The sequence below is a fragment of the Eleginops maclovinus genome, chromosome 9 (genome assembly GCF_036324505.1).
Source record: "Eleginops maclovinus isolate JMC-PN-2008 ecotype Puerto Natales chromosome 9, JC_Emac_rtc_rv5, whole genome shotgun sequence".
NCBI classification, from domain to species: domain Eukaryota; kingdom Metazoa; phylum Chordata; class Actinopteri; order Perciformes; family Eleginopidae; genus Eleginops; species Eleginops maclovinus.
This window is the reverse complement of record NC_086357.1, coordinates 15,664,423-15,686,803: the sequence shown is the minus strand read 5'-3', so window position 1 is coordinate 15,686,803 and position 22,381 is coordinate 15,664,423. Positions and strand designations below refer to the sequence as shown.

Genomic DNA, 22,381 nt, shown 5'->3' with positions numbered 1-22,381 from the left:
AACTAATTAGCAGCCATATCTACTGTGAAGCCCCACATGTTGCTGATGAATGGTGATCACCGTTTACCCTGGACATACAAATATAGTCAGCTTTCTCCCTATGTAAGTGGTAACGTGTAACCCAGAATAAGCAATGCGCAGCAGGTAGAATTTTTTTGTGATATGTGTGTGTGTGTGTGCCTCGTTAAGTGTGCCTACTTACAACACAGAAGGAGAAGTCTTGCATTTAAAAGCAAAAAGAGATATTTTCCATCGTGGGGTGAACTTTAATAAGTTACTTTCAAATCACCTGGCTCCCCGTCTCCCAAGAAGTGCTAAAAAAAAGTATGTAATTCAATGAAATGGATGTTTAAGTGACACATTAGACTCATTGTGAATGGAACAAACCAAGCCGAGTCCCCTGGCTTTGGAAAGATTGTTTCTGATGGGAAAGATGGTGGAGCCCTCCTCCGCGACACTAATTTTTAAATGAAATAATTATGTTTTCAATGGCAGTCTATCCTATGTTCATAGGCAGACAGTTTTCAAAGGGGCTATGGGGATAGGAGTGCGTTCACTTTGAGTTGTAGTTGGCAAAGCGTTGGTTCAGGGGGTTTTCTGGTGATTTCATCCACTCCTTTTTTAACTGTTGCTTCAGCTGCGACAGCCTCATGTTGGGGTTCTCCTGTTTTAGGCGAGGCATGTTGGCTTCCTCATAGGCAGCATACGCTGCTTTCATCCTCCGCTCCGGATGGTGGTCGGTGTCATCTGGCCCGGTGCTGGAGATGGGAGAAGAGGATATAATTATGGCAAATCAACAACAAAACAATCAGTAAGGAAAGTCCTGTTGTGCAGGCTATCGTCTGATCCAATCACCGGTCACAGGGTCATTTGAAGTGATTCTCTGTGTCGGTCAACAAGCAATTCTGCTGGTCTCCACAAGTTAACAAAAAGTCAGTTGGCTTCAGAGCATTTGCCTACGTGCCCCTTATCTCTGGAATGGCCTTCCATTAAACGTTAAAGAAGCACGGTCAGTTGAAATCTTTAAATCAAGACTGACAACTGATTGATTGCTGTATGTATTAACTGTAAAGTGTATTGGGACCATGCTTCATGGTGATTCTGCACTTTAAATAAAATTGATTGTTTGATTCTGATCCCAGGTTCTTTTTTGTGTCTATACACAGGTGTGTGTGTGTTGTGTGTGTTTCTGTGCGACTCTGCCCAAAGTGACAACCTTCTGGTCTGCAAAATTAAAACAATGCAGGAATGCCTTCAACCTAAAGGATATCATATATTTAGCGGTAGATTAATTCATCGGTTTGAAAAAGAAGTCTGATTATATAGAAAATAACTTTACTTCTCACTTTATGACCTCATTAAACATTTTTCAGATTAGTTTATGGTCTCAATCTAAGTTTCAAGTCTTCAACAAAACATTATGGTGTTCATTTCTTAATTAATGGTGTGATTTAGAGTAATATAGACAATAAAGCAATGTATGCTTTGCAGTGGGGATCAGAGAAACCCTTAGTAACAAAAAGATGTCCCACACAGTATAAAACGTACCTGAGCACAGCGATGGCATCTTCTATTGATCGGGCTTCAATGGTTCCTTCCTCAGGGATAATCCTGTTTACGTTCTCTTCCAGTGGAGTTTCCAGGTGGCTCTTTTCTGTAGGAATAAATGTTATTTGATGATCAAGAAAATGTACTGGTTTGAGTCTCTTAACATCCAATGCTGCTGGATTGTATCTCAAATCATGTTTCCTATTTATATTAACCAGCACACTTCTGAGGTCAGTTTAAACCTGAAATGTACCTTTTGGCTTGAGCTCTTGCTCCTTCAGTTGCTGTAGCTCGTTCTGAAGCACCTCCTCAATTTGGGCACGAGTTACTCTTTCGCTTGCCTCCCTCTGGGCTTTGCCTTTTATGGTGGCGGCCTCCTCATCGAGAAGACGTTGGTTTTCTTTTTTCCTCTCAAGAAGCTCGAGCCTCTTTTTCTCTTTTTCATCCTGCAATGACAGGAAGCTGTCTCGTCACACTTTAAAAGAACCTCATCCACTACATGTATTTTGACACATACAATCATTTAACTATTAAACGAATGCAACTGATGTTCCCCATTACATTCATCATTTAATTAAATAAATACAGCAATCACCCTAATACTACGAGGTTAACGAAGATATACAAATAATTTCCCCTGTTGATTCTCTACAAGATTGTCTACTGTGGTCCTATCCCTTGTGCATATAATTGAAAAGATGTAGAGTGGAGTCAAGCTCAGAGTTAGGAATCTTAGTAAGGCAGTGATAGCTAAAGTATGTCCAGTACAGTACATATTGCCAAATGAATTTCCCTCCCCATCTAAAAGCAATCACAAATATGCATTATGTTATTGCGAGGTTGTCTGGTTGCACAAGATATACAAAGAACAAGTAACTGCTTGTATGCTGATTACAGTAAGTATACTATATTGCTTCTTCATTACAATTTTTTGTTCCGTAACTGCTAGGTGATGCAACAAAACAATGTCCCACTGAGGATAACAATCATGTAATCCCATCCGATGTTTCAACTTCAGCTTAAAATAAACAGACTATATGCACATCATCCAAGAAGTATCATGGTGATAACACGTCATAGGAAATTCTTAAATCCACGACTAGTTTGACACTACCTAAACTGAGGATATGGCTCACCTTTCTCTGCCCTTTCTTCAGAACATGTTTGTCTGTCTCCTGCCACAGAGCATCCTCTTCCTGCTGCTTCTTGCGGGCGTCTGCCTCTGCCTTGGCCTCAGCCTTGCGGGCTTTAGCTGTGGCCGCCTTGGAGTTCTCGCCCTGGAACTTCTTTGGCATCCCAACAGCTGCTCTTTAGCTGATAGCCAAGGAAAAAAACAAGATGCAAATCAGAATAGATGACTAACAGGTTCTTTATAAGGTTGATAATGAATACTGATATAGCCAGTTTTCGTTACAATGATTTAAACATACTCTACATTAGCTGTAATGGACCTTCATAGTGTATATTTGACAGTCTTGAGATACATATCTTCCACTGTCATTATGCATATATATTTAAGATCAGTTTTTTTTCTATTTTGATATGTGTATATTTTATGTTTATGTCTATTTATTTTGTACTACTTTTCATTTCCACATAGTGTGCACGCCTTGGTGACATGCTGCTACATACGAAATGAATTCCCAAATTGGGACCCATACAGTATATTTCATCTTATCTTACCTTACATTATATATTTTAGTTTAATTTCTTGTGTTCATCCCCTACATATTACAACCCAACAATGACTATTTTAACATGCAGTATTTTATATTAGATTTAATCTGAGACGGCTGTTCTAAGATATACATGTAACACTGTTGTATTCTAACATGTTCTACATACATTAAAACAGTTTACGTTGCAATAATTTAAGTTAACGGAATACCATCATTAGTCCTGTTAGATGACTACCCTATCTGAGCATCAGTTTGAAAACATGGATTTGCAAACACAAAACAGAACAGTTGGAAGTTAACGAAGCCATAACTAATCTCTCTAAAATGACACAAATGACAGCAGTGTTTCTTGTTTGTGTAGCTTTAGCCAGTTAGCTATAGCTAGCTGATGTTAGCCTGAACAACAAGCCAGGTTTTCTTATCAATAAGCCGTCCTTTCACTATATACATGTAGGCAACATGAAGTTAACATGATGATGATCACAATACACATTGTTTAAACCCGCTTTCATACCAGTACGAGATGAAAAACCGCTGCTAAGTAGACGACAGTTGAGTGTTGTTTCGAAGAGGCATCTGCCACCTCCTTTTCTGAAACCTGTGCGCACTCTGATGACGCAGGGTCTCCTATGGTTACATATCAAAGATGCAGATGACTCTCAACCAAGAGGTGAAACCACATGTTTTGAGAACAAAGAAATGTTAACTGCACTATATTATGAGTAAAACATTGTACTTTTACTGCAACAGTAGCTTTTCGAACAATACTACGCAGGTATAGAGTGTAGAATGTGGATCTAAATGTCAAAAAAGTGAATTTCTTCCAATTAGGAACATTAAACTTAAATCAAATAAAACAAGGCATTATTGGTGCCACATTAAAAACACCTAAAGCAAAAAATATATTTAAACAACATATGTCTGAACACATTTTAACTCATTGTATTAACAGGGTCCGTTATTTAGGTCTGGTATCCCATTCAAATTCAAAATCTAACAATGAAGTGCTTTTATAAAGCCTTCAGCATCATTTTAAAACATATTGTCAACTAAAAGTAATTCAGTAGTTACTGATTAACCAACATTTCATAAAACCAAAATACTGAGCTCCAATATATGACTGACTCTTAAACGAATAGAAATGTATTCTGTTATCATAAAAGTCATGTGAAAGAGAATTGACATTACATGTTTTATATTTTATTAAGGTATAAAGTTTACACAAATATTACAAAAATTTGACCTATAGTGATTCCTTATGTTGCAAAAACAACATGATTGAACATAATAAATAATGCACATCTTTATCGAATAGATAGTTTATCTGAGCTGAAAGCATAAACAGCTGGATCTCATCTGTAATTATTCAGAAATCATTATCGCTCTCCTCCAGCAGAGGTGGTCTCATGACCCCCTTGGAAGGGCGAGCACCCCTGGACACTGGGCCCTCAAGACTGTCGTCCTCCAAATCCTTGCTCTCCTCTTCCTCGCCTTCATCATCTTCCTCATCCTCCTCGTCCACATCAATCTCGCTGTCTTCAGTCTGAAACAGTAGGCAGGCAGTTTACTAAAATATCAACGTTTTTAGAGTCCAGTCAGATTATTACTGGATAATTATTCAACTTGCAATGTGGAACTATAAAAGGAATGGACATATTTCTCATTTAACTACACACTGAACCAGCTAATGTCTCACAAACAAAGTGTAAAATCAGACAGATCTAACCAAATTAATCTCTTTGGCTGTAGTGAATACATACCAAGGGAATAATGATTTAACAGTGAACTGGGATTTGTCTACCTGGAGCCAGATAACTATTGAGGACCAGCTTAACATAATTTAAAGTAAAAATCCATTCCCAACACTTCAATAATGTTTAAAAAAATATTAAAAAAGGACCAATTTCTTACCAACTACAACAGGGACTAAGCAATGGGACGGATTTGATGGTGTAAACAATCCTGAAGGCATCAGAGAATGGATTTTTCCTTTAAACACACAGAGGATCAAGAAGTAAACTACAGTAGCTCCCCGTCCTGCACAAACCTTTCCTTTCCGTTGTTTTTTGGCACGAGGGATTGACCTTCTAGAAAAAGCTAAGGAGGGCTTTTTAAATAAAAAGCGAATGAAAGAGAAAAATAAGACACGGAATAAAGTATAAAATGAAAACCCAAAAGGGACTTGAAACTGATCAGAGGTGGTGCACAGGATACTTTAAGTGACAAGAGAGACAGCACTAGGTGATATTCAGGGCCATTGCTAGTAAAATAAAAACAAAATGATTCAATGTAATTTAAGACATGCTTGCAACATCAGGATTAATTAAAGAAGAAAAAGGTATACATATTGTATTAATGTTGCTTTAACAGTACTAACCTCATCACTATCACCGCCCTGCATGGTACCGATGAATCGTGCTCCTCTTCCTATGGTGCAAAAATAGTCAACAGGTTTGATGAGGAGTTTTAATAGATTGGGTATTGATTTTTTGAGAGCCGCAGATATTAAAGAGATCCGAATCATACAAGTGGGAAACAATGCATATAATAACCAATAGGCCTAGTTCTTCCACGGTTGATCACAAGGACATGGCTACCCTTTATCTGATTACCTGTCATGATGCCGTTCCGTGTGGGCCGTGGCTTTGAAGGTCGACACTCTTCCACGTCGCTATCTGAACCTTCGTCTTCTGGCACGTCCATGTCAGAATCATCGTCCTTTACTGCAGAAACCACATATCATGGGACAAGTGTGTGAGTTCATAACAGAGGTTGTGATTTTGAGATTATTGTTTTGGTTTCATGATAGGTTATCTCACAGGAGCTCTTTGTCAGATCCCTCTCCTCCTCCTTCAATACGTTCTGCATCATCCTCATTGTGTTTTCCGCCTCCTGCCGTGAAAAGAAGTGGGGACAAACACTTATATTAAAGCCAGGATAAAGAGTGTTGTTTTAAATTCAAGTCTCCATTCTCCTCCGCCCATTGCATTCGATCTAGAAGTGACTCCCATTTGTGTTTGTGGCTCTGTGGTTTGAACAGGTTCAAAACATGAGAAAAAGGTTAAATCACTCCTAAGGGAAATAAAGACAAGGAGGATGGTCAGCAAAGTTCTTTCTTCCATTCAAAGAAAAAAATATATATTTTTCAAATTATTGTATTTTATATTTTTGTGTATATTGTTGTATTTATCACCCACACACCTCAAAGCGTTCCTGCTCCAGCCTATGGTATTCATCCAGCTGAGATTCCAGAAAGCAGAGGTTCCTGAACTTTTCCACAAAGGTTTTATATTGCTTCTGCAGATCTTCCTCGATCTTTTCATATTCATCCATGAAAGCTGGTCTGAAAAAAGAATCAATGTTTTGAAACAAGCACTGTGTGTAAACATTTTGAGCAAAGAGTGCAAATAATTAACCTCAAAATGAAGGTTTCCCCCCATTAACTTTATGAATTGTTTTCCTTTGTTTATAATCATTATATCATAGCATATCATAATTGCGCCGGTCTGCTGCCTGTTGCGCTGTGAACTGACCTGACACTCTGCAGTGTCTGGAGTCTTTTACGATTCCTCTCCAGCTCCTGCTTCTTTTTTTCTATCTTAGCGTCCAGACTGGTTTCATCAGAAACAACATTACTCAGCATGTCTTTGGTCTTCTCCACACTTTCCTTGACAATGAAAACAAAAGGCATTGGGGCAGATTCAGTGCCATTTCAATGGTAAAAACAGGTCGTTGTGTGAGTTTTAAAAATGAAGATGGTCAGGATGGTCACATACCAAAACCTCCTTGATGGCAGCTCTCAAGGCCTTTTCAGTCTCATTGATTTCCAGAGGTCTGGCGATGGCCGCAGTTCTCATTTCCTGTGGGAACATTAACAACAAAGACAGCTTAGTGATCTCCTGCATCAACCTGAATCACTTTCACAAATGTAGTCCTTTTAAATACACTGTGGTACAATTGTAACGATACCAAAAGGAATGAAATAATTATCTTAACATTTAACATTTGTAATGCCTTTTCAGACAAATATCACTTTGTTGCTTGGAATGCACTTAAAACACTATGTTAAACTTCAAACTGTATCTCAGTTGAATAAAAAAAAAGAAGCCCCATAATTGTTTTCCCTGTCACGGATTGTGAGCATTTAAGATCAAGGGATATGTATATGTTAATATCCCTTACCCTTAAGTCCACTTCTTTTCCCAGTAGATCATACAGCGATGCTCCTTTAGAGGTGACTTCAGATGCCAACTGCCGAGCAACTTTAAGATCTGAAATCTTAAGTGAAGAGAGAGAGAGGGCTTATCAACCACCGATTTGATAAATTATAGATTGAAAAAAAAGGAGAAAGCAAGCAGGAAGAGAATAGAAAGATGAAAAAATCTATTATTACAACACTGTTTACAGAGAAAATTAAAAGATATTAAATAGCACAATGTCAAGATGGATTTGAAAGGCATGTGGGTCAGACGTACAAGGAGCGCCTTGTTGTAGATGTTGTTTGAGCCAAGTAATGCAAGAAAAATGTATCAAAAGATGAATTCAGGCCACAAGTACAGACTGCTAATTTCAACAATATATGGCATTTGTCTTAATGACAGTTTTTTTTGTTGGTCATTAGAGCTGATAGCTTAGTTGTTGAGAAAGAAACAGCTAAGGAAGTGAAAGTGACATAGATTTAACATAAAACACAGTTAATCTTACCCGTGAGCCGAGGTCGAACTTGAATTTCTTGTTGTCCTCCTCTTTTTGCTCTCCCAGGGCCATCTGTTTGGTCTTCATAGCGCTGTACAGCACAGAAGTGATCTTCAGCATCTCTTTCACTGCGTAGCCATCGGCCTGATAAAGGCGTTTGGTGTTCAACTTGATGTGAGCCTTAGTTGCCTGCAACCATGTGAGACACTGATTAAGATTGACTGAACATCAGCAGGCCATCAGAACCTTAAAGTAATCCATACATACTGTATGAACTTAAGAGAAAAGCTCACCATAAACTGGGCCACAGCCTTGATGAAGAATATTCTGTCTGACTCTGTATCTACATCAGCAGGAATATCCATCTGAGGCTCATATCTATGTGAAATGAAAAAAGGATAGGGAGCAGACCACAAAACAATTAAAAATAAGAATAACACTTTGTCAATACACAGTTTAGGATGAAAAAAGTTAAATCCAATATCCAATCTAAACCATGACCCATACTAGTAGGATAGTAATTACACTGTTGGTTAATGTTTAAACTGCATTGCATTGAAAAGTGACCCTTTCTCCTTCCTAGGAATTTTCACATATAACAAATGACATGTTGCTTTATTAACATAGAAATAGTGTGCAATCATGTGCAGAAACAAAAATATTATTTAACATGAAAAAGAAAGAAACCATCCCAGCTGCAAGTATTGGATTCTTCAATGTTGAAAAATCTAGAAGGTGTGTATGTTAAGCATACCTCTTCACAAGCCATATTAGTATTTCAGCCACTAATGTGAAATTTGGAGTTCTGAAGTTTTCCATGGATATCAACCGAGGATAGCCCAGGGCCCTCATCATTTCTGTGAAATCTGTCAAATGTAATGAAAATCCAATGAATACTCACGAAACACATGTTTATAGCTAAGAATTATAATCATTATTTCATACATTCACTTACTTCTTAAGTCTCTAAAGGACATTTTGACCTGCCAGCTCTTTTACAGCAGATGATGCTGTGGTTTCTCATCTGCAACAAAGAGCAGAGTATGTATTTACAGACAACCAAGCTGATGACAATTTGTCTCAGAAAGTCGATCGAGAAAACGTTTATGATAACCTACTAATTGTACGTGATGAACATTCAACAGTAAATCCTTACTTCTATCGAAATGTTAAGGTGGTTGAAGCTAAACAAAAAGCGTTATGATATAACACAACCCTTTAGGAGTTAACGATTACAGACATATCAATGTTATATAGTGTTGGTTTATTAGCAACGAAGAAACTGTGTGTATGCATCCTCAGTTTAACTGCTCTAGCAGAGTTGTCACTAAATATCCTCTATTAGCAATATTGTGGCTAGGCTTAGCTACTTAGCAAGAAGCTAACACTCGGTGTCACCACGGTGGTTAGCAGCACTTCAGCTTGTAACAGGATATATTTTTTTCTGAACAGCCTGATTGACAGGGTAACAAACTTTATATAACGTAAGGGTTTCAAGGTCTCTAATAATGTGTGTTACCTGTCGCTGTAGCTATGTGAGCTAGCAGTTCGTTCGCCTCCACCATAAAAGGTCTCTATGGAAACCAACCAACGGAAGCTCAACGTGGACAAAAAGAATAGCTATTATAGGTCCTCAGGAAATGTTCCATTCATACGATTATATGTGTTTATTTGTGGATGATTTAACGGACTTTAATTGACTGCATTGTTTTCCCAAACGTGTATACATTTTGCATTGGGTTTATACATAAGATGTGTTGTTCTTGTGGGTGAGTTGTTGTAAAGTTAGTTGTAAAGTCTCTTCCAAAAGTAGCTAAACATAACAACTCAACATAAACCTGATAAGAAAAAACGTTGCTTAGCCTAACCATAACATTTTGCATGCATGACCTATACATGTAATGCTCTTGGTTGACATTGTGGTATCGCTACATTTAGCTGAGTAATAAATACTTTTCTGCTACTTTATTCAGCTGGCTGCTGAAGGGCTGCAGTGTGCATAACCGTGGGTGGCCACCAGGGGGCGACACTTCCTAGTCTGCGCCACAGAAGCCTTTCATTTCAATGGGCTGCACTCCTGACGCAGAGCATGATGGAGCAAACTGGTGAGCCTCCTCACAACAACAACACTGGAAATGTACCTCCTGCTGCCTGCGGCCTCCACAGTAAACGCCTTAAAGAGCTCGAGAATGCCGCCCTGCAAACCACTTTAATATCACGGATGGAGACTGAATCTGGGGCGGACTCCGGGAGCTGGACGGAGCAGCAGTCCGGGGAGGACGAGCAGTCGGACGGCTTGTCCTTGAACCACCCGGCGGCCCCTCCGCAGCTCAGCGCCGACACGGAGGCGGAGGAAGCGGAGTCGGGGGAAAATGTCGACAAGGAGCGGGTGGAAGAAGAAAGGACCCTGACGGACCATTTAAACAAAAGGTTGCTCTCCTCGTTTCTGGAGAAGCTTAACGAAAGGGACCTGGCACTTCCCGGTGTTCAGCGTCTGGACTGTGCTGTAGCGGACGAGGACTCGAACAGGGCCGCAGATGAGTGGTGAAGAACCGGGCAGAAAAGAAGCGACAGCAGAGAAACATGGAGGTGTTTGAGGGATTCAGGACCAATGTGCACAGAAGCACAATCCCACAACAAAAAGATAGACTTTCATTTAGGCGTATCAGTTTATTGTGAAAGAAGGAGTGTCTGGAAATGTTATGCATACTTTTGTATATTGAAAATGGGTGAAAGATGAAGAAAATGCAATAAAATAACGTCATGCTGTATGAAGTGCTTTTGTAATTATTGTCGACATGTGTCTGGCAGCCATAATGGATGTGTTGCAACCATGTGTTCTGATTTTTGAAGTGACATTCACTCGTCAGTGGGTGTCAGTATAACCAAATTATAGCCTACAACTAAATACCATGTTTTGATATAATCGCATAATTTACTTTTCTTAAGTGTTGATTTGAAAAGCCTATAAGTGAGAACTGAATTAATTGTATCTGTGTAGACAAGTTAAGTCAAGTCAAATCATCTAAAACCGATAGCTTCTAAATATTAATAAATAATTATTCCACTTGCCATCTAAAAACGTCACCATCTTTGCATCACCAGAAATATTTATTACAGTTTAAACAAGAAAATCAATAAAATTAAAATAATTCCATATCATTTGGAAATACACTGTTATAAGGCTACATTACTCTCTACCTATTTTAAAAAATAAAAATAATTAGTACAATGAAGGGAACTCAAGGGATTGGGACTAAACAGCTGTGTAGCCATAAGAAAACCACTTGTCAGTGTGGCTAATCGGAAAAAAACGGCTTCAATTTGCTAGGGAGCATAAAGATTGGACTCTGGAGCAATGGAAGAAGGTCATGGGGTCTGATGAGCCCAGATTTACCCTGTTCCAGAGTGATGGGCGCATCAGAGTAAGAAGAGAGGCGGCTGAAGTGATGCACCACTCATGCCTAGTGCCTACTGTACAAGCCTGTGGGGGCAGTGCTATGATCTGGGGTTGCTGCAGTTGGTCTGGTCTTGGTTCAGCAACGTTATGTGCCCAAAGAATGAGGTCAGCTGACTACCTGAATATACTGAATGACCAGGTTATTCCATCAATGGATTTTTTCTTCCCTGATGAAACGGGCATGTTCCAAGATGACAATGCCAGGATCCATCGGGTTCAAATTGTGAAAGAGTGGTTCAGGGAGCATGAGACATAATTTTGTGTGCCATAATCAAAGCTAAAGGCGGTTCAACGAATATTAGAGTGTGTGACCTTTTTTTTGGCCAGGCAGTGTATTTAGAGTTAACTTGATAAAACATAATCTTGCTATAAAAACCTACACTGATTAAGGAGATTTGTGAACTAACTATTTGCACTGTGACACAAATTCACAAAGCTGGGTCCTCACACTGAATTAAAACCACAAGCAACCCCAACAATTATGAGTTGGTTCCTAGTTTTAGTTTAAATTACTCCATCAGAAAACACCATGGAAGACTTTATAAATTCATTTTTATATTTGTGGAAAGCATACACGTTTGGATTAATGTGGCTTTATTTTCTACAGTAACAAATACAAAACCAGAACAAGACGAATTGTGCAAAAGAAGGAAAGAGATTAAAAGACTGGATGGCAGAGACATCAGCAAAAGAAAACAGGCAGGACATTGTGTCATATACTGTATATATATCTTCTACATCTTTAAACATTTCGGTATCTGTGTATGCATATTCTGTTCATTCGTGAACATTTTCTGCAAGATGTCTACTACTTCACTGCAACCCTTTTCTCAATGTGTACTGCCAGAATTGAGTTGTTAAATCATGCATAAATTGCACATTGGACCAGGATTAGCACCCAACTATTTGTAATTTCACAAATCATGCTCACATGCCTGCCCCGTTAAATCCGATTTCAAATGAGTGCAGGTACTTTACACTTTCATTAGATGGATGCGAAAATTCTGCACAGTGATACTCCAGCATCAAGAGGAAAGAAAACCCTCTTTTGAGGTGAAAAATGCTTGTATCACTGTGGGATTCATTAAGCCACTCTGGTTTAAACTATTACTATAGAGTTGAGGTGAAGGAAACCTTTTTGTTATCTACAATGTTCTGTCACAAACATATTTTACTATAGTAAAACGTCTTTGATGTAACTCCAGGATGTAGTAAAGGTTGTTCACATAAATCTATGGCCCACATGCAACAGCGCTGTACAAAGTGAATCGGTTTATATCATAGACAATAATGGTGCTGGTTGTCAGTGGACCGAGTAATGATCTATGAAGTAGGCGGCATTATGGACTTATTTTAAAAATTCTTATATAGCTTTACAAAAAGTTTTATAGTTGAAAACCATAACAGGCCGGACATTTCATATTTTATTGAAGAGCAGTGCAAGAAGTTCAAGAGTCATACAGCTTTATATAAAAATAAAACACGTCCCTTTTCTCACCATTGAATAGGAAACCTTTGCATTATGCATAATACAATGAAAAACAATTTACTTAAACCTAAAACAATAGTTGAAATGATTTTATTGCGGACATACACAGTCTACCCCTGGCCACCTGACACATTAGCACTCCTTGATGTGCAGGTGTGCTTTGCTAAAGATATGGAAAATGCCAGAATGAAAGTCTTGATAAAAAACCTTTCAACATTTTAGGAATTCCAATAACCCCTGGGGTGAAGTGCTTTAATGAAAGCCTTTACCTTTCTTGGCTCAATAATAAAGGATTTTGTTATTCAATCCCATTTTAGGGAACATCTTTTTCATAATAGAATTTTTAATGAAAGAACTCCAAATGTTGGGTTGATAAAGGAAGTCTGAAGAGTTTAGAGTTAAATCAAATGTAGGACAATTACTATTATACCAAAAACTGTCATTAGCTTTTTGGATAAAACAGTGTTAACTTGTCCAACAACTAAACTCTATGAAGTGAATCATTATTCCCAACATCTGTTTGTTCTTCTCTTTAATACACTTTATCTTCGTGCATTTCCTTCAGAGGCACAAGCTGTGGTGTTTCCCTCTGCAAGAAAGACCAATATTCTGGATTTCAATACAACAAGAAAGAAAAGAAAAAGATGGACAAGAATTTACTCTGACACACAAACACACACACACACACACACACACACACACACACACACACACACACACACACACACACACACACACACACACACACACACACACACACACACACACACACACACACACACACACACACTTAACATAAGGAAAGGATGTTTGCAACTGCATACTTTTTTATTTATAAGTAATAATTTATGAATTCATCACTTTACCTTGTTATTCAGATTCAACTGAGGCGTATCCCAGCATCCATTGTGCAGAAGACAGGGAAACATTCTGGACATTGTTCCAGGCTTAAAACAAACACAGCCCACATTTAGTGTCAGTCATAAGTCAAAAGGTCATAGCCGTGTTTGTTACCTTTCAACAAATAAAAAAAATCATATATCATAAAGAAAATCTTCTTTATTCTTATATCTTTACATTATAAAGGTGCATCTACAAGAATAAAACAAAGGGAACCAAAGTGATAAGCATATGATTTGGTACTTACTCTGCGCTCTGGGACATCTACTTCCTTTTTTTTCAGATCCCACCATAACAAACCTTCTTTAATATTATTCCTCTTTGTTGGTCCTGTGTGTATAAAAAACAACAATGTAATAATATTCACAATAGTTTTATTTATCAAACTTATCACAAATTGCTTTACAAGCTAAAATATGTACAGTTGCTTTAAAGCTAAGGAACATTTAAGGAAATAGACAAATAGGCTGAAGCAGGTGATAGAAATACCACACAAAAAAGATGCAGATATAACAGGAGATCTTACATAAAGCAGACAGAATGGCAACAAAACATATTTGGAAATGCATGCTAAATATTAAGATGGTGATGCTTAAACAATCATTTTTAAATATGTAACAACCATAAAGTTAAAATTATTATGTAGTCCAATTATACACCACAAACAACAACCAAGTTTAATTTTATCTTGCTCTGATACTGTATGCCAAAAAAATTGAGCTTGCAGCAACTTGTCTTGGGTGGCATTGGGTATGGGAAGGTAAATCTGATACATGTGCAGTTTATTAAAACAGTCATTCTGGATCATGTGTCGTCTTGTGTCAGAAGTCTTTATATCTTCCTACCTGTCGCATAGCTCACTATCAGCCCAGCTAGGATGACAGAACTCGTCGCCATGGCACCGAAGTAGAGGTAGGACATTGAGTAGAAGTTTAGCAGGCCCCTAGTTAAAAAAATAATACAGTACAAAATATTTTACATGCATCTAATACTATGACCGGGCTTTTTATTTACTGCGCTAAACTACATAACACCCAATCAAATATTACATTCATGAAGGAATGTATTTATTCATATCATTTATATATATTTTTTATTAATTTGGAGCAGGCCTTGTTGGACTCACTGACCCTGGGTTATCGGGGTGAAGTGGGGTGGAGATGGAATGTTGGTCCTGGTGAGTGCTGCTGTTCAGGGTGAGGTTGAGTTCGCACTTGCCCGTGTAGCTGGGCAGGACCCCCATGATGTCCTTACTGGGTGGGTAGAGAGTTGAGCCAACAGCCAGCCACAGAGAGACACAGTATCCAACAAAGATTCCTGAGAATGCCCCCTGAAAGACCAAGCAAGACATTTAACAAAAGAAGGGGTATACTTCTATTAAAAAAGTGTATTATAATTCTAATATCACATCACTTCGGTAAAAAAAACGTTAAAATACACACCGAACGTTAAATCGCTCAACTTAGTAACCCTTACAGTGTAAAGCATGAGATAAGACAAGCTTTTAGTAGTTGCCGTTTTACAGCAGCTAAAGGTGATGCACAACTTTCGATTTCACAAGGGATATCTGATTAACATGAAAAGCTTGCCTCGATAGACAGAGGCACTCTCAGCCTTTCTATGTCCACATGGCAGAAAAGTGTTTTTAATAAAACAGAAGTAGTCCAGTATATATAAAGTGTAGTAGTTAAGGTAACTGCTTCGCTTTTTAAATAATGAATACGCTTCCCTCTGGCCAGTGTTGCATTATTTATTTTTTAAAGGAATCACACTGTGGCTCTATCAGGTGCAACAAGGTTGATATTGGTAGTTATAATGTCGCTACATCACTATTATAAGCAAGTGGACTTGGCAGAGCGGAATTAGAGAGGCGGCATCTTGTTAAGGTTGATTTAAAGCTGTAGCTCTGACAGAAACAATCATCTTTAAATGTTGTGTTATATCATGCACAAAAGTCTGTGTGTCTGAGAAAAAGGTAACCAAACTTCACACACCTTTCAGGACAGCCGTTCTGAAGCTTATTCTATAGCCAAGGGCTTTAACCACATACTTCTGATATTTTCATTTGCAAATAAAAAAAATAAAAAAATAATAAGAGACTCAGAAAAACTACTGTGCACACTTCTGTAAACATCAAGCAACTTACCTGCCTGTTTGTTGCTGGGAAAAACATTCCCAAAATGAATACACCCAGTAATGGACCGCTGACCACACCCATTACCGTGAATGACCCCTGCATAGAAAAGACAAAAAAAAAAAGTTCTGGAAAAGCAACACACTAACTACACTTTATTACAGAACACAAAGTAAATCGCACACACTGTAGAATTGATGGTTTTACAGTGTGATTCTAAATATTTTAAAGAATTAAAACCATTGTTCAGTTCCTATTATAGTCAAATATAGGTTAACATCATGGGATAAAGTAATATTTAGGTAGTGCACCTGAAGAACTCCCAAGTCCAGCAGGGAGGAGAGAGCAGCTACCGTGATACAACCAACTCCATAGAGAAAAGCTATGAGAAAAGATAATACAACAACCAAAAGTGGTATTATATAATACATGATAAATGTATAATATGAATTGTGATGAAATAAGGTAATAATAAGAGGTAAGTCAATGAGGGAATGTTTTTTGGTGAGTATCGACTTACACAGTCCTCTGGAAATGAGTATCAATTTCTTCTGGGTCATATGGACCAGATGAGGTCGCAGCAGATCCTCCATTGTTACTGCAGCCATTGCATTGATACTTGTGGAAGCAGTGCTGTAAAAAGGGATGGGGTCAATAGTTATCCCACATCAGCATCAACATACTAAGTATTTGTTTAACAACTAATTATAGTTAAAGTGGAGTAGCCTTTCTGAGTAAATGCACTTATTTACTTCAAACCACTGGGTTGTAGTGCAACCTATCATATTTAGTTTAGAGAAAGATTGAATACCTCAGAGTCCCACTGTATGCACAGGCAAGGAAAAGACCTGGAAACCCAGGGTGATTTTTGAATATGTCCAGCACGAAGTATGGCATGTACTTTTTCAGATGAGAGATAGAGAGAAACAGGAAAAAATAAATATCTGTCTTGGAAAGATACATTATTTCCAGTTATTTTGGGATATTATCAAATTCATATTGTAAATTAAATAATGTCAGACTGTCTTGAGGCATTAACAAAGATCATTTGTATTTCCTGTTAGCAAGTCTATAAAATACACCTTTCATAGCACCAGTGTGGTGAACAGCCTAAGAAAACAGATTTTCTTTGAGCAACTTTGAAAAGCCGGTATTATTTATATACTACACAGCATCATGCTTTGGTCAGGGATCAATATGAGTGTCTTGAGTACCAGATCAGGGTCAGAGATCCTCCCGGATTTCAGTGGATCACAGTTAATGTAATAGGCAAACATGACAATGCCGCAGGTTGCTGCGCTGCTCACAATGAGGCAGAGACCCACTTGGTTCACAAACAGAGCCCTGCAATCAAAAGCACATTTCATTATCGTGACCCAGTTTAATGAAAGGTGGAATTTCATCATAAAAAATTCAGAAAACATACTTTAAACTAAAGATATGAAATGCTTGATGATAGAGCAAGAAAACACATTGGTTACTGTTTCCGTCAATGTAGTTGTGTGTCGTGTGTGTATCATTTACTATCTGGTGCGGTGGTTAACTGAGAAAAAATTCAGGCAGAGTAAGGGCTGCACATACTGTAGAGGCTAAGCCAACGCTTTAAATCTCTGAGGATCCGCTATATTGGCGTAATTGACGCATACAAAGTTTGCCAGGTGAATAAAAGTCAGATTCAAAGCTTCCAGTTAAATACAATCCATTTATTTCCTTTTACTGGTTCCATTTAACTTGCTATATTTTCTCATTCACCATACATAATATTATGGTTCACACAACACCTTTAGCAATTGTTTGTAATCCCGTGGGTGTGTGTGTTCACCATGTGTTCTCTGTGTGTTCTCCTTGTGTGGTCAAAAATAGTTTGGCCTTCCGGCAGAACCTCTATCCACAAACATTGGTTCCTACCTGTATACCAAAAGTGTTAATTGGCTCCTACACATACAAAAAAAATTACAGCAATAATACAGACAAATAAAAACTAAATTACGATGCTCTCCATGGCCAGGCCGCCTCTGGTCTGGTGTTAAGCTCAATACTACCTGCCAGAAGAGTTTACACATCGTCCCATGATCACTTTTAGCTGTGTTATGAGTATGTCAGAATTGTGACTTCAATTGAATCCTGAAGCAGCTTAATCTTGCAAAGGGTAGCATGACATTCAACTTAAAAGGTAATTGCCCTTTACCTGAGGGCACATACCATAATGAAACATCTAACATAGATTACCAGTTATTCCTAACGTCCTTATCCTCATCCTTAATTCCTAACAGGAAACTGGGAACAGGAACACCCTATCCTCGGGGAGGGCTTTGATCTATGTAATCATTAGTCACCAATGATAAGTAATTTTTGAACATTGATAACATGCTGATAAAGCAGGCACTTTAAGTTAAGCTTTGCTATTGTTATACAGAACATGAAACATAAGTAAAACTGAGGCTGGCCCGAATGTTTTATGTTGACTTTACAGATTCTACATTGTTGTTTTTCTTTACCCCTAAACTCAACCTAAATTCTATTCATGAACAATACAGTAGATCGTTATCTGAATGATAGACAGGTCCTTACTCACCACTGGGCATCTCTTTCTGATCTGCAGGAGATGTAGCGCTGGACTTGAGCTTGGTTTACCCCATACATGGACAGCCAAACCATTGCACCTCCAACAGTCAGGCTCCAAAAGGAATAGCGCTGCCGCGGGTCCAAACTGAAGCTGGTAGAACATGAGATTGCTTTTGTCAAACTTCGGTTGGTCAAACTTTTTTTTTCTTTCAGCCTGAAAAAATCTTAAATTGATGCATCATCATTTAAAGGGACTTTGGTCCTATGGTTCTATGGTGTAACTATATTATTTGTGCCAGATATTTGTTATAAAATAGACGGAAAAAGAAATAGAAATGTGTTTACTCGTCAAAATTTATACGAGATCCATTTTTAGCGATCTCCAGCACCACTGAAGGACCACCAACCATAACTGTGCCATGGATGAAAATGGCCACAAAGCCGGCCAACATGACAATAATCTGGAACACATCGGTCCAGATCACAGCTTTCATGCCCCCCTGTTACAGACAGAGGGAGAAGACGGACAGGACACAAAACCTTTTACAAAAACAAATTAAGATTAAGAGGTATTATTCCCTTTAGCTTTGGAATTTCAGACAGTGTTCATTCACCAAGCTCTTGGGAATCAACAAATTGATGTCTTGCTCACAACTAACTCTAGAAAACAAATCCCAAAGCTACAGGAAAGGAAAGATAGTCCTGAGTTGAGCAAGTAAAACATCACTTTTTTTCCGTTTAACTGCATCATTAGTGTGAAGACACAGAAACCTTGACCATACTGCCAACATTCATTGACTAAATTGACAAAAAGGATTTAACTCCAAACACTAAAATCCAAATGGCATTTTTAAATTCACATTTAAGTCCTTACTGAAAGCGTAGGTCTGCATACATCCTTACCACTCTTTTCTGATGACAAAAATGTCCCTACTGTTATATAAACAAACTCATTCGCATTGTCTTTAGAGTGAAGTCAAATGAGTTATACACAGTCTCCAGGTGTTTTTCCTCTGAATGGATTTACAAATGAAGTAAAAATGCATTTATTTTTAGTGCCATATTCACATTGAGCAACGGTAATTCCTGAAACTAAAGAGAGGAGGGAAGAGTTAATCATGCCTACATGTGTTGATGCCTACAAGAGAAAACTCTTAGTATGGCCAGTCCTGCCAAAACAAACTCCTCTTAGTGTTATGCACATTTGATCGGATGGAAAACTGATATTTGTTTTACCATTGTTGTGTACAGAGTGCAAATGATCCCAGTAGAAAACAGAGACACCCACAGATTGAGTCCAGTAGCTAAAATTAACAAAACAAAAACAGAGTGTTAATGTGGAATATCCATTCAATTGACCAGTTTTTTTTTACCTATAGAAAACTATCACTAACAGCGTTGGAACAACTCTCTGATAAAGGAATGTTTTTAATCAAATATTTCAAAATGTGTGATTTTGAAAGTTCTTTTAAAAAATGTTTTAAACTTCTATTATCCAAAATGATCAACATTTGGATGAATATTCCAAAAAAAATGTGGTGTGGTTGTTTGATTAGCAATTATACTGGGACACACAGCCTTTACTCTGAGCAAACTAGTTATCGACACATAATTATCACGATTATTTATATTGGCATCAAGATATACTTAAAAAGTAAAAAGTAAATTATGCCGAAGGGCCCATTTCAGTACAATTTATATAACATTTACTTATTATTATAACCGTTGATCAAAACGTATTAGCTGATGTAGTGGTTTATTTTACCACAGGTTTAAATGTCATGGGGTACGTTTTTTGTGTAATTTAATTTTTAAAATGCATGAGACAAAGAATTATCCAACTAGAAATACATTTGTATTTGTATAATGTGTGCAATGTTGTGAAATTATAAAAATGTTTTATTTTCTGTGAGTGGTGGATCAAAAGTCATAGCAATGTGGGAGTTATAACCATAAAACCAAATGAATTAAAAAATCCCATTAATGCATGCAGAAAGGGGCATCAGGTGATCTCTCCTACCTTGGTTGAGGATCAAAGCAGGAGCATAAATGACAATCCCAGTGTAAAGCAGCTGGGAAAAGGAGACATAATGGCATAAGCAAACACTGTGACAGTTTTACAGGTTGCTTGGTTAAAAATTCAGAAAACACAGTGATGTCTTTCTTACCGTCGCCACCAGAAACTGGACACTCCCTAACAGCTGCATCCCTCGACCAAATCTCATTTTAAGATACTTTGACAGACAGACAGACAGATGGAGTTACAAAACAACAGAGTATCTTCCCTCATCCATCCTCACCTGTTATATTCATCCACACATCAGACCCGCAGGTGCATTTCAACATTGTCACAGAGATATTCTAACCCTCTTTCTTCATTGTGGTTTGTTACTTCTTACTAGTACTCTACTCTTTTTGAGCTCATCATTTTCAAACACTAACATAGAACCTTTTTCTCAAAAATAATTCCCTTTAGGGTTTGCTTGCTTTTTATATTGTTTGCTCCAAAAACCTTAAAAATACTAACACCAAAAATAAATATAATATTTCTTAACTAAAACAGGATAACATATTTAAATCTTTGCAAACGGGTCACATGAACTGTTTTGAACCAGTCTACATGTTGTTCCTGTGCAATTCATGGTAATGGGGTAATAACTGGAACCTGATTGGTGCTGGTGATGCCCAGTTGAAAGAAAACTGGCAAGAAGAGGTAAGCTGTGAGCAAAGAGTTGATGCTCTGTCCGAGGCACATGTAGAGGAATTTAAACCCATAGCGAGAAGCCTCTGCGGGAACACCCAGAACCTGGACTGCTGACATAAAACTGGCACAGAGCGACAGACCAACAGGCACTGCCGGCATGCTCCGACCCCCCGTGAAGAAGTCATCAGCAGTGGCTTCCCCTGTCCTCTTCTTCAGGGCCTGAAAGAGTCCGATGCCCATAGAGATTGACAACATGGCAGCGAAGACTGCGTAGTCAGCCAGGACGAAGCCTGCAGACTGCTCTTCCATGATTTTATTTTGATTCCCTCTGCCTACAGTATAAGTGGTGGATCCAGATGTTTGGTTGATCTGTCAGAGTGAATTTGAGACAATTTAACTGTGAGCAGCAGGAGATATTTACATTCAACATTCATAACAATGTGTTTATATCATAAACTGTACTGCCTTACATTGTCAAATTACTGACAATGTTTCTATGCGAGGATTACTAGCATGATTATAATGTTAAAATACATTTTAAATTTAAGAAAAATATGTCACAATGCACATGCTTACATTAAAGCATTTCACCTGACTCAAAACACAGAGTGAAACAAGTCTCGAGTGAAACAATAACTATACGTAGTTCAGCTAAAATACTGAAACGTTTCAGAAAGTAATAATCAATATCAGATTCTTACAGTCTTAAGATTTGCAGGAATAAGTAGGAGCGTATTTAGTGGCAAAGTTAGACTGCCTGCTTTACAAGATAGCTTTTAGGAAAATAATGAAGTTTATTTAACATTTGAAGACTCACCACCAGTGCTGCTTTCAGTCCTTCTGGAATCTGTGGACAGTCTTACTCACTCCTCAGCTGCTGCTTCGCCTGCAGACTAAGCACCTTCTGTCGTGCACACTCACAAAAGTTCACGTGTAATTGGCCCCCCCCCTGACTGTGCACGCTTGAGTGTCTGCTTGCATGTATGTTAATGATAACACGTTTAACTTTGTGTGGTTATGAAATATCGGGAATTAGATCAATAGAGTGGGGGATATATATTTCTTTCTTATTCTGTCGGATTGCAGTGAAATGTAATCGAGTCTGGTAAATACATTACTATCATAGTACTCTGCTGTTGTTGATTAATCATACCATACCAAAATGATTATGAAAAATATATGCAGGTATTGATTATTTGAATAAATG

General features: G+C 38.0%; 3 protein-coding genes across 5 annotated transcripts; all 3 read right to left on the bottom strand.

Annotated features, from left to right (window-relative positions):
* Positions 1-553: 553 nt before the first annotated feature.
* ccdc124 (coiled-coil domain containing 124) lies at positions 554-2,843 on the bottom strand. The gene is made up of 4 exons (XM_063891632.1): positions 2,685-2,843; positions 1,802-1,994; positions 1,549-1,654; positions 554-758 (listed from the first exon to the last, which is right to left on the bottom strand). Exons 1-4 carry the CDS (start codon positions 2,841-2,843, stop codon positions 554-556), a joined length of 663 nt encoding a protein of 220 aa, XP_063747702.1.
* Positions 2,684-9,551, bottom strand: cluap1 (clusterin associated protein 1). 3 transcript variants are annotated; one of them, XM_063891203.1, is made up of 15 exons: positions 9,442-9,551; positions 8,878-8,946; positions 8,677-8,788; positions 8,216-8,300; positions 7,932-8,111; positions 7,410-7,505; positions 7,004-7,087; positions 6,761-6,894; positions 6,429-6,570; positions 6,047-6,119; positions 5,840-5,950; positions 5,605-5,654; positions 5,139-5,216; positions 3,742-4,770; positions 2,684-2,862 (listed from the first exon to the last, which is right to left on the bottom strand). In XM_063891203.1, exons 2-13 carry the CDS (start codon positions 8,897-8,899, stop codon positions 5,199-5,201), a joined length of 1,107 nt encoding a protein of 368 aa, XP_063747273.1. In that variant the 5' UTR covers positions 8,900-8,946; positions 9,442-9,551; the 3' UTR covers positions 2,684-2,862; positions 3,742-4,770; positions 5,139-5,198. The 3 variants fall into 3 exon arrangements, with proteins under 3 accessions (XP_063747273.1, XP_063747272.1, XP_063747274.1); XM_063891202.1 differs by lacking the exon at positions 5,139-5,216 and having other exon boundaries at positions 9,442-9,541; XM_063891204.1 differs by lacking the exons at positions 2,684-2,862; positions 5,139-5,216; positions 5,605-5,654 and having other exon boundaries at positions 4,633-4,770.
* A 2,458-nt stretch (positions 9,552-12,009) lies between these two features.
* On the bottom strand, positions 12,010-22,114 carry slc5a5 (solute carrier family 5 member 5). Its single transcript, XM_063891677.1, has 17 exons — positions 21,992-22,114; positions 21,136-21,543; positions 20,639-20,704; positions 20,491-20,542; positions 19,707-19,774; positions 18,816-18,970; positions 18,481-18,621; positions 17,120-17,249; positions 16,717-16,805; positions 16,426-16,538; positions 16,217-16,287; positions 15,918-16,004; positions 14,902-15,101; positions 14,617-14,714; positions 14,019-14,101; positions 13,738-13,818; positions 12,010-13,460 (listed from the first exon to the last, which is right to left on the bottom strand). The coding sequence occupies exons 2-17, from the start codon at positions 21,481-21,483 to the stop codon at positions 13,404-13,406; spliced, it is 1,839 nt and encodes a 612-aa protein (XP_063747747.1). The 5' UTR covers positions 21,484-21,543; positions 21,992-22,114; the 3' UTR covers positions 12,010-13,403.
* Between the last annotated feature and the right edge of the window lie 267 nt (positions 22,115-22,381).

Bases quoted from the DNA above. Each gene is read 5' to 3' on its own strand.
- ccdc124 (XM_063891632.1), bottom strand. From the start codon at position 2,843: ATGCCAAAGAAGTTCCAGGGCGAGAACTCCAAGGCGGCCACAGCTAAA. The intron at 1,995-2,684 runs GTGAGCCATATC...CTGTCATTGCAG, and splicing joins TGAAGAAAGGGCAGAGAAAG to GATGAAAAAGAGAAAAAGAG. The intron at 1,655-1,801 runs GTACATTTCAGG...TTATTCCTACAG, and splicing joins GCAAGAGCTCAAGCCAAAAG to AAAAGAGCCACCTGGAAACT.
- cluap1 (XM_063891202.1), bottom strand. From the start codon at position 8,899: ATGTCCTTTAGAGACTTAAGAA. The intron at 8,301-8,676 runs GTATGCTTAACA...CATTTCACATAG, and splicing joins CTAATATGGCTTGTGAAGAG to ATATGAGCCTCAGATGGATA. The intron at 6,571-6,760 runs GTCAGTTCACAG...TTCTTTTTTCAG, and splicing joins CAGACACTGCAGAGTGTCAG to ACCAGCTTTCATGGATGAAT.
- slc5a5 (XM_063891677.1), bottom strand. From the start codon at position 21,483: ATGGAAGAGCAGTCTGCAGGCTTCGTCCTGGCTGACTACGCAGTCTTC. The intron at 20,705-21,135 runs GTTCCAGTTATT...TGTCTGTCAAAG, and splicing joins GCATCACCAGCACCAATCAG to TATCTTAAAATGAGATTTGG. The intron at 15,102-15,917 runs GTAAGTTGCTTG...TTGGTCTTTCAG, and splicing joins TCCCAGCAACAAACAGGCAG to GGGGCATTCTCAGGAATCTT.